At 39.5% G+C, this 11,773-nt stretch overlaps 1 protein-coding gene across 1 annotated transcript; it reads left to right on the plus strand.

The window, feature by feature from the left end:
- The first annotated feature begins 1,123 nt into the window (after positions 1-1,123).
- Positions 1,124-9,989, plus strand: LYSMD2 (LysM domain containing 2). Its single transcript, XM_003209444.4, has 3 exons — positions 1,124-1,223; positions 4,611-4,948; positions 9,209-9,989. The coding sequence occupies exons 2-3, from the start codon at positions 4,611-4,613 to the stop codon at positions 9,258-9,260; spliced, it is 390 nt and encodes a 129-aa protein (XP_003209492.1). The 5' UTR covers positions 1,124-1,223; the 3' UTR covers positions 9,261-9,989.
- Positions 9,990-11,773: the final 1,784 nt, after the last annotated feature.

Raw genomic sequence — 11,773 nt, forward strand, 5'->3', positions numbered from 1 at the left:
GGAGAAATCTGCGCTGGCAGCACGCTGATCACCGCCGCGCTCTGCTCAGATTGCAGAGAACGGCGATTACATTTATCTTCAGAAAGCACGTTACGTTGATATCAACGTGCTGGCCGCGGCCGAAAGATTTTTCTCCCGACAGCTTCAGGGCTAAATGCTCCCCCTGCTCACCTGACTCCCAGCCGGCTCAGAAGCGCTGCTTTTTTGCATCCACTAGAAAGGAGAGTGCATCCCCACGGAACACGTTAAAGGCTTCTCCCAGCCTAGTCCGTGAGGTTTACTGGCAGCCTCTAACACCCCGGGTTGCTCCCTACCTCACCGACCTCCCCGTGCGCCTGAAGGCTGTCAGCATTTCAGTGGTACCAACGTGCACAACTGCATGGGGTGAAGCAGTTGGTGAGTACAGCCAGCAGTACAGCGCAGGCACACAGCGAATGTCACTTTTACACCAGCTGCAGAGAGCACCTTCCAGCTGGGCTCTCTCCAGAAGAGGTACAGCGCAGTCCCAAATTAGTAGGTTGAATATAATGGATTTCCTTTCCCAACTCCAAAAACTGCTGAGGCTTCAACAGTATTCAGCCTTTCTTGTGAGAAGGTTTGAGAATGTCTATCTTCCCTTAAATACTAAGGAACTTTTGATGAAATCTCATTAACAGCATTTTTGGCATTTGCGATTTACATAGGTATACATTAAAACAAAGTTTTGTGGAGTACTAAGGCAAGCAAAGTAACATCAACTTCCCCAATTAAAAAAAAAAAAGTATTTTTGGTAACATTTTCCATAATGAAGTCTCTGGGCTAAATGATTTAGTGATGTTTTTATTCAGAAGTGTATTTGCTCACTGCACTAAGTAGAAAAATTATATACATGGATTATTAAAGCAGTTTTTAGAAACTATTCTAAACACTCTACAGTTCCCTCTCAGCTGAAGTTGTGGATCAGACCTGTCCCATCTAAAGCGTTTAATTTACAGACAATAACTTTGTACTATGATGCGTTAAATAAACTTTTGCTGTGCTAATGACACATTTCAAGTATAAATGCTGGTTTTAAGATCTCATTTGTTGTTTCTTCGTTGCTAGTATTTTTGCCTAGGAAACCAGAGCTGCTTCACTGTAGTCTCCAATTCAGAAAGGTTAAACTGACATGGAATCTCCCTCAGGGTACTGCCAAGTTAGCTGCCATCAGTCATTTGTTATTGCTCTAATGGTTTCATCCCAAGGTATGAATGCATGCAAACATGCTGGCTTTAAACAAAATGAAGGCTCTTACATGTTCACACAAGGAGTGACTTCCTTTGAGGAGTCACATTTGCTTCCTACGCCCCGTATAGTTGTACAAAACTAAGGGGTGCTGTGCAACATCAGAATTATCTTAGGCTGTCACTGCCTCCAGTATTGCCGTTTCTGTAAGTTTCTCCATGTGGTTTTCCTCAAAGGGAGTTACTTTGTAGCAGAAGACATCCTGTCCAGTGCCTGAGATGTCATGACACAAGCAATTTGAGATGGATGGAAAGAACATTTTAGAGAGAGAGATCAGCATGATTTGTTTGGCCTCATCCACTGCTGCCCTTCACCTTTCTTCCCCAGATGCTATTAATCTTGCATGGCTGAGGTTCATGAGATATTCCTTTGAACACTTAGGTAATTTAACTCTGGGAATTAATAGCTCACGTGTTTAGTATCATGTTTCCGGTTCACACAGAGTACCATTATGTCTTACAAAGGCATCCCTTTTAGTGGGGGGAGAAGTCAGAAGTCTACTTGTTTTGCTGGGAAGCAGTTTTGATGAATTCAGCACCAGTTCACCCATTAGTGCTGCTTCAGTTACATTAAGAGAAAAGGCTTTTGCTATTGTAGATCTAGCTAACAAATCAGTTTCCTAGCACAGAGAAAACTGGTGTTAAATTCTGTTCTCTATACATCTATGAATGTAGATGTTACAGTTGTAGGAGAATATAGCACATTAAGTAACGTGTTCAAGAATCTAAAGTGATATTTTAGAGACATATTTCTTATTTCATTGTTACTAATGCAGATAAACAGTCTTTTTCCAAATGTCACCAGATAGTATTTAAAGGGTATTCCAGGAAGAATTAACCAGGGATAGTATTGCAGTGAAGTAGAATAGAGAGTAGCAGTACAACGCATTATTTAGGACCTGGTGAAATACTGACTTCCTAGTCCCCTTGTTGAAGGAATCAAAGGTTAAAATAGGATTTTTCATCTTGTTTTCAGAGAGGAGCTTAACCTAGCATTTTAAGTGTGAGTTTTTAGTATCCTTCAAAAAACACCATTGACTTTCAGAAGTGTTGAAAATTGGCATTTAAGCTTGCATCTAATGCTATTATGAATCTTGTTATCAAGCCAGGCAACACTTCCTTTGTGGCATGCTGATGGTACTTTGCTTGGGAAAGAGCTTGGAGATATGCCCTATACTACGTAAGGTGCACTAAAGATAATTTCTAGTTTTCAGGAGCTGGAACAGTAATGATCTCCTCTTTGAGGAGTTTCTGAAACTCGATGCTAGTCATTCAACTTTTGAAAGAGACTAAATCCAGTTGTGCCTTCATCTGAGCCAGCTAATTGCTGCAGGTGCCTGCATCATCTCTGACAAATAGACCATTTTTTGTGTGTTTAATAGGTAAAAATAATTCAATCCTGAGTTTGATTTCATTGTTCTCAATATTCTCACCCTCCCTAACATACAACCTTTCTAGAGCCAATCTCCTATTTTGATGACTATCTCATCTGGCTTCCAAGACCCAAGCAAATTCATCCATATACAGCATCACAGCTGTTACTACTGTACAAACCTGTAAGAGCAGTATAGCAGATGGTCTTACTGCACACAACAGATCTACTTCACATGCGGAAGTTTATTCTAGTTCTGCCAGTGGCCACACATCACTTACCCTGGAGCGTATGAACATGCTGAGAATTCACATCCTCACCCTTCACCAATTTTCTTATGTAAACAAAAGCAGTCTCTGGCCAGAGCAGACCATGTGGAAGCTCTTTCAATTTTCTTCTCAAATCTGCTATGAGGTAGAGCACATTCAGAAGAGGCAGATTAGCATCTCCACTGCTTTCAAACTGTTTCCCATGCTAGCATCTTCAGTGTGAGAAAGGAACTGCTTTAACACATCAACTTCTCTTGCTATTGGGAAGGACACCAAGCAGTGGCAGAATAAAGTTTAGAAGAGCTTAAAAATGACAAGCATAAGATAAACAGAGCAATTTTTCATTGTCCATTAGCTAAACTCAAGATACTTCAAACTCTGAAGGAATGAATGGCTAGTGTTTGCAGCTCTCTGCATTTTTTTCTGGGGAAAAGTGTAGCAGTGAAATTCCTATTATGACAAGATGTAACGGTTTTTATTCTTACACAACTCCACTCCCTTTAGTTTAATATAAAGGTATAACATTGCTGTTGTGCATGAGAGGAATATTTTCAGTTGTTGTTACTTTGTTTTCAAGCAGGTTTTATTTAGAGTGCATTTATCACTGCAGCATAATCATGATTATGGATCACTGCCTATTGCAGTCACCAGGGGACTAGGACTTTTCCTGGTAAAGTCTTGAGCTCAAGTTATAGCAGAAGTCATTTAATTGTGGACAGTCTTTTCTGGTGTAAAGATTGCAGTTGAGAAATAGAAAGTCAGCTTAGCTCACTGACTTGAAAGGAAATTTTGATGAGTGAAAACTTAATATTCTTTGTAAGGAGGCGGTAATAAGCACACACTACAGCCTGTTCTTTGTAGAGCAACTTGAGATGCTATTATGAATTCAGCTAAGTACAGAACAGTTGAGGTTTCATACACATTACTGCTGATAAAGATGTGTCTACTTCATTCTTCCTTCTGCTTTGATGTAGCATTTGCTGATGAAGGTTATGGAGTAAAAGTGAGAGAGTAAAAGTTGCACAGAAAATAGTTAAGTTATATAGTGGTTCATATGCATTCTGATGTAGAAGTGTTTGTTAATCATGCCACAGAATTCAGTTTAATGGAGAAATGCAGCATGTAGTCTATGTAGCTGTATTGCATATTGCTTAGAGAGCCTTGTATCCTTTTTCCAACTCCTCATTGAAGCTTCAGCTGAAATCTGAACTTATATCAGCTATGGAGAAAAAAATGACATGGATGAGGCATATACTGCTCTTCCAGTGTTTGTAGTGCTCCCTGTTCCATCCTAAGAATGTTTGATGTAACTATAAACCCCTTGTTTATACTATGCATGCTTTTCACCAGAATAGTTTCCCTGTAGCAGCTGTTAGCAGTTCTGAGCCTTGCTCTAATGTAAATCCAAATCAGCAGCTCCTCTGCTTTTTCCTAAATGTTCACGTGAGCCTGTAATGAGATTGGAAGACCATGAGAAACGCATCTTCAGGTAGTACAAGATTTCTGGAAGGACCAATAGTGTGGCATCAAGTCTGTATGCAAGGGAGAAGCTCTAAAGTCACTTTGAATGTGAAATAATCTTTTTGAAATCATTCCTACTGCTAAGTACGATCCTATTGGAAGTAGAAGTTACTGTAGCACTTCAGAAAGTTAACTTCTTATGCTTCACCAAAACCTAATATTTACATTTTTTCCTATCTTTTTCAGATGGAACAAATAAAGAGGGCAAATAAACTGTTCACTAATGACTGTATATTTCTGAGGAAAACCCTGAATATTCCTGTTATATCAGAGAAACCATTACTGTTCAATGGACTTAATTCACTGGAGTCTCCCGAGAATGAAACGGTTGACAGCTCCCCTTCTTGTGAAGAAGGGCTAGTGACAGTTCAGGAAGAAAGTAGTTCTTCTCCCAGTCCTCAAGAAGCTGACAATCTGCCCTCTGCACCGGAAGAACTGTCTGCCAAAGATTTTCTTCAGAGACTGGACTTGCAGATTAAATTATCCAAACAAGCAGCCAGAAAACTAAAAGATGACAGTGTCAGGTAAATGCCACTTTCAGTATTAAGCATCTTCATTTCATCCTACAAGCTTTTCAGTCTAAATTGAACCCTCTTTGTGGGTGTATCTCAGACAGCAGCTGTTGTTTTGTCCACAGCATGTCCACACTATCATCATGCACAAGACACACATGCAGTACACCACTAGCAGGTGCCTTGACACGGTGGTTAAATGCTGTCTCAGAATACATTGCTCACAGAATTTCAGCACTACCCTATGAAAGCTAGAATGCTTTTCTCCAAGATAGTAGAGTACTAAGCCAAAGCCTACATGGAAGCTGACACAGGAAGCTGTTTCCCCTGTCCCAAGCTAACTCACAACATGCTCCACACTGCAGTTTCTTTCACTTAATCTTATTTCCTTTCCCTATGCTTCCCTCCCCTCCCCATCCCCCCTCCCCCCGCTTCGTGGATCCACCCACATAGACTTCTTCAGTATTTTCTATTGCAAACAGAATAGAAAGTTCCTATGTATTTTAATCCTAGAAAATCCTTTTAACATTTGCCACAGTGATAGTATTTCTCATGACAATAACAGAGGGAACCCCTGCAGGGAACTAGCATCTCTTACTATGGGGATCTGAAGAGAGGTTATGTCAGCAAATACATACTTTGCTTTTGCAAATTGTTTAATGCAAAACTTCCATTATCCCAATTCACTTCAAATACTGATACCTTCGAGGATCAAAGTTGTGGAGCTTAGAGTCCCTTTTTTTTTTTTTAATTAGGTAAAGGGTCATTCCAGCAACTTAAGCTTCAGTTACTGGAAAAAATTGGAGGGAAACAGTATATTGAATTTAGTAATTGGACAAGCCTTATTTGGAAAAATGCCACATAAGACAAACAGGAGAATGGAATTTGTTATCAGTTGCACTCCATGTACACACAGCTCCCCACTGCTGGATAGAAAATGGATACAATAGAACAAGTGACATTACTGCAAAAGTCTGCTTCTCCTTGCAGTTTTCTATCTGTTTCAAAACTTCAAGTCAGAACTTCTCACCATACTCATGAGCCTGATTTAGTAGATGTTCTAACACACCAAATCACCCTTTATATTCTTTATTGCTTAATGTCACCGAGAATTCATGCATATACACACACCAGTTCTGATCATGCTTATTTGGTGTCTTTCTCAGGTACAGGTATCTGTTTCACAGTCTCCTGCTACGTGGATTGCTTTTAGTGATTTTTTTCTTTAATCCTAACTCTTGAACTCAGTCCTTTAAGTACTCACAAAAGAATGGAGTATATTAACTTCTAAAGTTAACTTCAATAGCAGTGCAAGTAGACAAGTGCCAGAGACTATAGAACGTGATCTACTCAATTTGTGCTCACTGCCTTTCACTCCTAGAGTTTATGAAGCATATAGTTAGATCTACATTTAATATTACTTTTACTGGGGAGTCTCACTAAGAATCATAGAATGGCTTAGGTTGGAGGGAACCTTACAGATCTAGATCCAACCACCCTGCCATGGGCAGGATTGCCAACCTCTAAATCAGTTTGTCCAGGGCTCCACCCAGCCTGATCATGAATGTTATCAAAGATGGGGCATCCACAGTCTCTCTGGCAAGAAATCACTGCTTAAGGAATTCTCCAAGCAGGCATATTTACTCATGATGCAGCTCTGTGAGCAGCCTAAGGGAGTAAGGTCTGTTTTTGAGGGGCAGTACTTTTTCAGGAGGCCAAAAGAAATGCAATGGTTATTAAGAGTTATTTGTAGTATGTGAACTCATGTAGTTACGTTTTAGGAAAGAATATCTATTATTTTACCTACACATGGCAGAAAAGCAGCTTGTAGTTTAAGGATATGCTAGTGCTTCATCTTGATATTACATACGTCTCAGGATGCTGAAACTGAAATTAAGCTTAGCAATGCTTTTTGTATCAACCAGTTGAAGAACAGATCTAATACAAGGTCTTTGTAAGATACTTAATATTTTAGGGTAGTGCAGTAGGCTAGAACACTAAGGCCATCTGTTGTGCTTCTGGGATAGGTCATGTCTTTCTGCAACTGCATTTTCAGTGACAGATTTTGGAAACACTGTAATTGAATACAGCCATTCTAATCATTATGGCTTATATGAGCCAATGTAATTAACCAGCATGCAGCACTGGAACAGAGCCTTATGTTGTTATGTGCTCACTTGCCTAGATCTGAGAGTAAGAAAGATTTGAAATTTGTAACAAGTTCAGTTATTTGTCCAATAATTGTTCACCATCATTAAGAAAACAACTCAAAGGAGGATAGCTGTGAAGAATCACATTTTCAGGTTTCTAAAGGCTGAGTTCATGAGCTTAGATTGCTACCTTGTTTGTGTGGATGTTTAGAAGCATCTAAAGGTTGGATTAAAGTTTACTTGCTCATTTGCAAGTGTGCTCAGTCTTACAGATGTAGTTATTAGTATGCATCAGGCCATAATAACATGCAATAGCTTGCAGCAGGTCTCCTGTGCTTGCATCCTGCTGGGTTAAGTGGCAACAGTATACAAGAAGAGACAGCACTACAAAACATTTTAATGTTTTGCCATTCCTTTTCCTGAAGGGGGACATTGCAGCAACTTACCACTTTGCTATTTTAAGCATTTTAAAGTGAAGGAAGAAAATTGTTCAGTTGTTAAACATATGCACACTGCCTTGTTATTGCCTATGGGCCCTGGACCAAAGCTACTGCTATATAATCTTTCTTCATGTAAAGCTTTTTTGTTTTTAAACCATCTGTAATAAGTTGCATTTACTATGTACAGTTCTAAAGATCTGCAATAGTAGTATTTTCTGACCATTACTTTGATTTGGAGATAAGTGTCGTCAGTCTCTTCATTTAGCACAGTTCTGCAGCCTGAAATAAAAGGCTAGAAGCTGTTCTTTCTAACCCTTATCACAGTATACCTGAGCCTTGGTCAGAAGATTTTTTTCCCCCCACATTGGTTCAAGCAATCCCCTATTTTATGTCCCTGCCACATACAGGAACCTCTCAAAGAGGTCTGTGACCCAAATGCCAGTCTTGTACCAGAGATGAACAGCTTGGACTAGTTTTGTGGTCTTGTTTGGTAGGCTAATTTATTTGGTTCTGCCATCACCACACAGCCCTGCAATAACTACATGTTGAAAAAATTAAGCCTCTAAGAAAGCAAGGTTTTGGTTAAACAAGTTGTTTCAAGATAAAAGCAGTATTGCAAGAAGATTTTGGCTGGACTACTCAGAAAAATGGAAGCATTGTGAAAATGAGCATAATTTACTAGGCTGCTTGAGTTGTAACTAATGATGTTTAGAAGTTAACACAAAAGTCTGCATGATTGGGTTTGGTATAGTTTGTGCTATTATTGGGCTATGTGAATAACCTTATCTTTGCATGCAGGCACATGCAATGTTAAAAATAAATCCTTTGAGGCTCACAGTGCAACAACTGAGAAGTCTGTTCTCACAAAAACAGTAGAATTGGCAGCAGCTCTAAAGTTATGTTACTGAACTATTCTTGAAGATATACTTCTGAAAAAGAATGATCTCCAGAGTGCTCACCAGATTTGAATTAGTACTGATCATTGCACTGCATTGGGTTCATATAAACTTTTTAAAATAGCAGTGTTACCAAATAAACAATAAGCAGATTGAAGTTTCCTGAGAATTTGTAACAGCAACACTACTTTGGTATATGCAGTCATTACATTAGAGATGGTAGACAACTATCTTCTGCTAATAAAATCTAAGTGATCAATCTGAATATTGATTGGTACACAAGGTGTATACATTAACAAATTCAGGGAATATCCTTGCAGCAGCAAAACACAGATACAGCTACAGCTCTGATGGACTGCTCCCATCATGGCCTTGTTTGTCCCATTCCACATCCTCTGCCACTCAGAAGGCTTTAAGTAGAACTTTTTTTTTTTTTAAGAAAGATGGAGAGCAACAGTACTGGAACTTCAGCATGTTTCTACTAGTTTATCCTTCATACAAGTGCCAAATAAGAAATACTGTAAAGGGTCATTGAACTGTACTGTACATGTTCTGATGTTGAACTTTTTCACCTTTACTTATTTTCAGCTTTCTGTTCTGAAAACAATGAGAATTCCAGACATACGTCATGAACAGTAGCATACAGCAGTGTTATTCTTACTAGGAAATGCCAGTCTTATCTATTTTAACACACTAGGAAAACTGGTTATTTGCGTTTTTGTGACAACTTTACGGCTGAAGCATGATCTGTTCCTAATCTGATGCTTATGATCGTTCTCTTTCTAGAGAGGAGGAGGATGAGGAAGGTCCCTATGCAGCTTCTTCATATCACCAGTAGAAGACAGATGCGATAGCCTGAAAACTTCCCATGAAATCAGTTCTTAAAGAACTAAGTGGTCAGTAATTCAAAAAAGTCTTTTGGACTCATCATCATGATGTACTTTATATAAGTCATGAATGGGTAATTGCACTGAAATTGACCTCTTCTGCCTTCCGTAGGTTAATGTCCTTATGCTATATCAACAAAGGGTTTAAGCCTTCTAAATCTAGCAATGGCCTTTATGCCCCTTCTGTGCAAATTGTAGCATGGTAGCAACAATATATCCTTGAGGTCACCCTTTAAGCAGGATGTTGATCTTTAGTAAAGATTTTGTAAATACTTGTTAAAGTGAAATTTGTTTTAAGTATTTAAAATGTTAAATAAGTTTGCTTGTAAAAAAATCATAAATGAAAATTTACTTACTCTGCAGACACAGACAAGTTTGCTGTGAAAGCTGTGTCTACTTCAGGGCTGCAGAACTTGCCTCTGAACTGTGTGCGTCTGTGTGGTTATAAGAACACTGGTTTATTGCTTGAGAGAGGTATTTGACTTGTTTTGATTAGTTAAAGTCTTTATCATTAATGAACTGTCTGCAAACTAGATTTTTGCTAGTAAAATGGAAGAGTTACAGCAAGAGAGTTTTCCTCTGTGAAATACAGCATTGGAATATCAGATGTGTGTTCTTGTGTGATATATTGTGTGGTTTTAATTTAATAAATAAATTCCAATGTGTTTGCTCATTATGAAGTCAGCTTGATTCTAGCCTGGCTTTTGTGAAGAATGACTTGTCCAATTACATTATCTGTTAGATGTTAATTTCATGGCAAATATGGTCCCATATATGAAGCTCTGCTCTACATACACAAATTTTTTAACCCACGTGTTTACTGTTTATGAGAAATATTTACTGCTAATGAGACTCCTAATGATTATTTGATCTATGGAGTTGTGCAGTCAATCAAAACCTTTCATTAAAATTAACAATAAACACTGGCAAGCTTTCACTATTCTAAGAATTCGGGTGTGCAGATTGTCCCACCTGAGCTCAAGAAGACAGAGTGCAGACCACATTCAGTCTTTGTCCTGTAGCTGATACATGAGCAACTTCTTAATCATACTAGATTTTTTCCTTAGTCATTTAATAAGCTTTACAAATCTTTTCAGTAAAGAATTGCTGCATCCCTGCTACAACAGATGCTATTTCCTTTTTATTAGCTTCCAAAGCCACACCAAAAAAAACACAACCAAACAAAAAATGCCCATACACCTTGAAATAAAAGTGTGAATTGGTATTCCCACAGAGCTTACAGTAATTCACATCCAGCAGGCTCATTCAGGTTCTCTCTTAACACTGATGCTGTATATGTCTGCAGTGGCATACCAGCTGTTAAAAATCAAGGGAACTTTAGAGTAAAGAAAAAAGAGAGCATTAGCCTTTAAAGAAACCAGTGATATCATTTTAAAATCAATTACAAAAAATGCAGTAGATATTTGTGATTGTTGCTTGGAGACACTCATTTCAGCTGTTGTCAGTTAGCTCTAGTAGGACATTCCCAGAGCCAGAATAAACTTTTTCTAAGAGGTCCCAGTTTAAGGATGGAAATATTTTTTTCATTTTCTTCAGAAAAAAAATTAAGCTCTTCCTTCTGAAGACTTGCAGTTTCAGTACCTTCTCCTATCTGGCCCACAGCAGTGAGGCACTTTGTTAAACAGGTCAGAAACACAGGCAGACACCCATCCCCACACCTTTCTCCTCAGGTTTCTGACAGGCCTCCAGCTCAGGCCACAGCAGCACCTTGACTGACCCACAGGGCCTCTTCTCACAGGAAGCCTCAGCACAGCAGCATTGAGCACAGCACCCATTGATGTAGCTCAGCAGTATCACCCAGCCCATCTGTCCCACACAAACACAATCCCCACAGAAAATTTCAACACCACCATTAACAGCAGCAGCCGCCTGCAGGAGGCCTTACCTTGCCAGCCACAGCCCAGGGCAAGTGCTGCTCCTCAGCAGGAACAGGCCTCACATCCACAAGAACACATCTTCAGCACTCGAATTCCCTAAACCAGAGCATTCCATCCAACCAAACCATGGGACAGAGTGTTTGTTATGACTTTTTGGGCCTCCTAGCAGGCCATAGGGCCTGCAGAACACAGGTGGGTCTAGCCACACCCTAAGGGCTCTGCTGGCTCTCCTCAGTGGCGCTGGCAAGTCAGAGGGCTGCTCTGAGCAGCCTGCTCCTACTTGAGTGCTGACCAGGAGCAGCCAGCCCAGGGAAAGTGATGCCTGGGAACAGCATATCTGCAGCATTGAAAGAGTAATTCAAGATAGTCTTTCTACTCTGTAAATAACAGATTCTAAAATAAGTGATTTTGGCATTTCTTGTTGTAATGCAATGGAAAGCACAGCAGCAAGATCCCAGGCTGCAACAAGTAAGAATTAGCTCAAACACAACAGCCAAAAGCAAAGAAATAAAGGAAAGTAGCTGCTTACCTTCAGAAGACCTCAGGTAAGGATCTCTAGCAAAATA

The sequence above is a fragment of the Meleagris gallopavo genome, chromosome 12 (genome assembly GCF_000146605.3).
Source record: "Meleagris gallopavo isolate NT-WF06-2002-E0010 breed Aviagen turkey brand Nicholas breeding stock chromosome 12, Turkey_5.1, whole genome shotgun sequence".
Classification (NCBI taxonomy): Eukaryota; Metazoa; Chordata; class Aves; order Galliformes; family Phasianidae; genus Meleagris; species Meleagris gallopavo.

Excerpts from the sequence above, each read along its gene's own strand:
- LYSMD2 (XM_003209444.4), top strand. The coding sequence starts at position 4,611 with ATGGAACAAATAAAGAGGGCAAATAAACTGTTCACTAATGACTGTATA. Across the intron at positions 4,949-9,208 it reads CTAAAAGATGACAGTGTCAG|AGAGGAGGAGGATGAGGAAG; the intron begins GTAAATGCCACT and ends TTCTCTTTCTAG.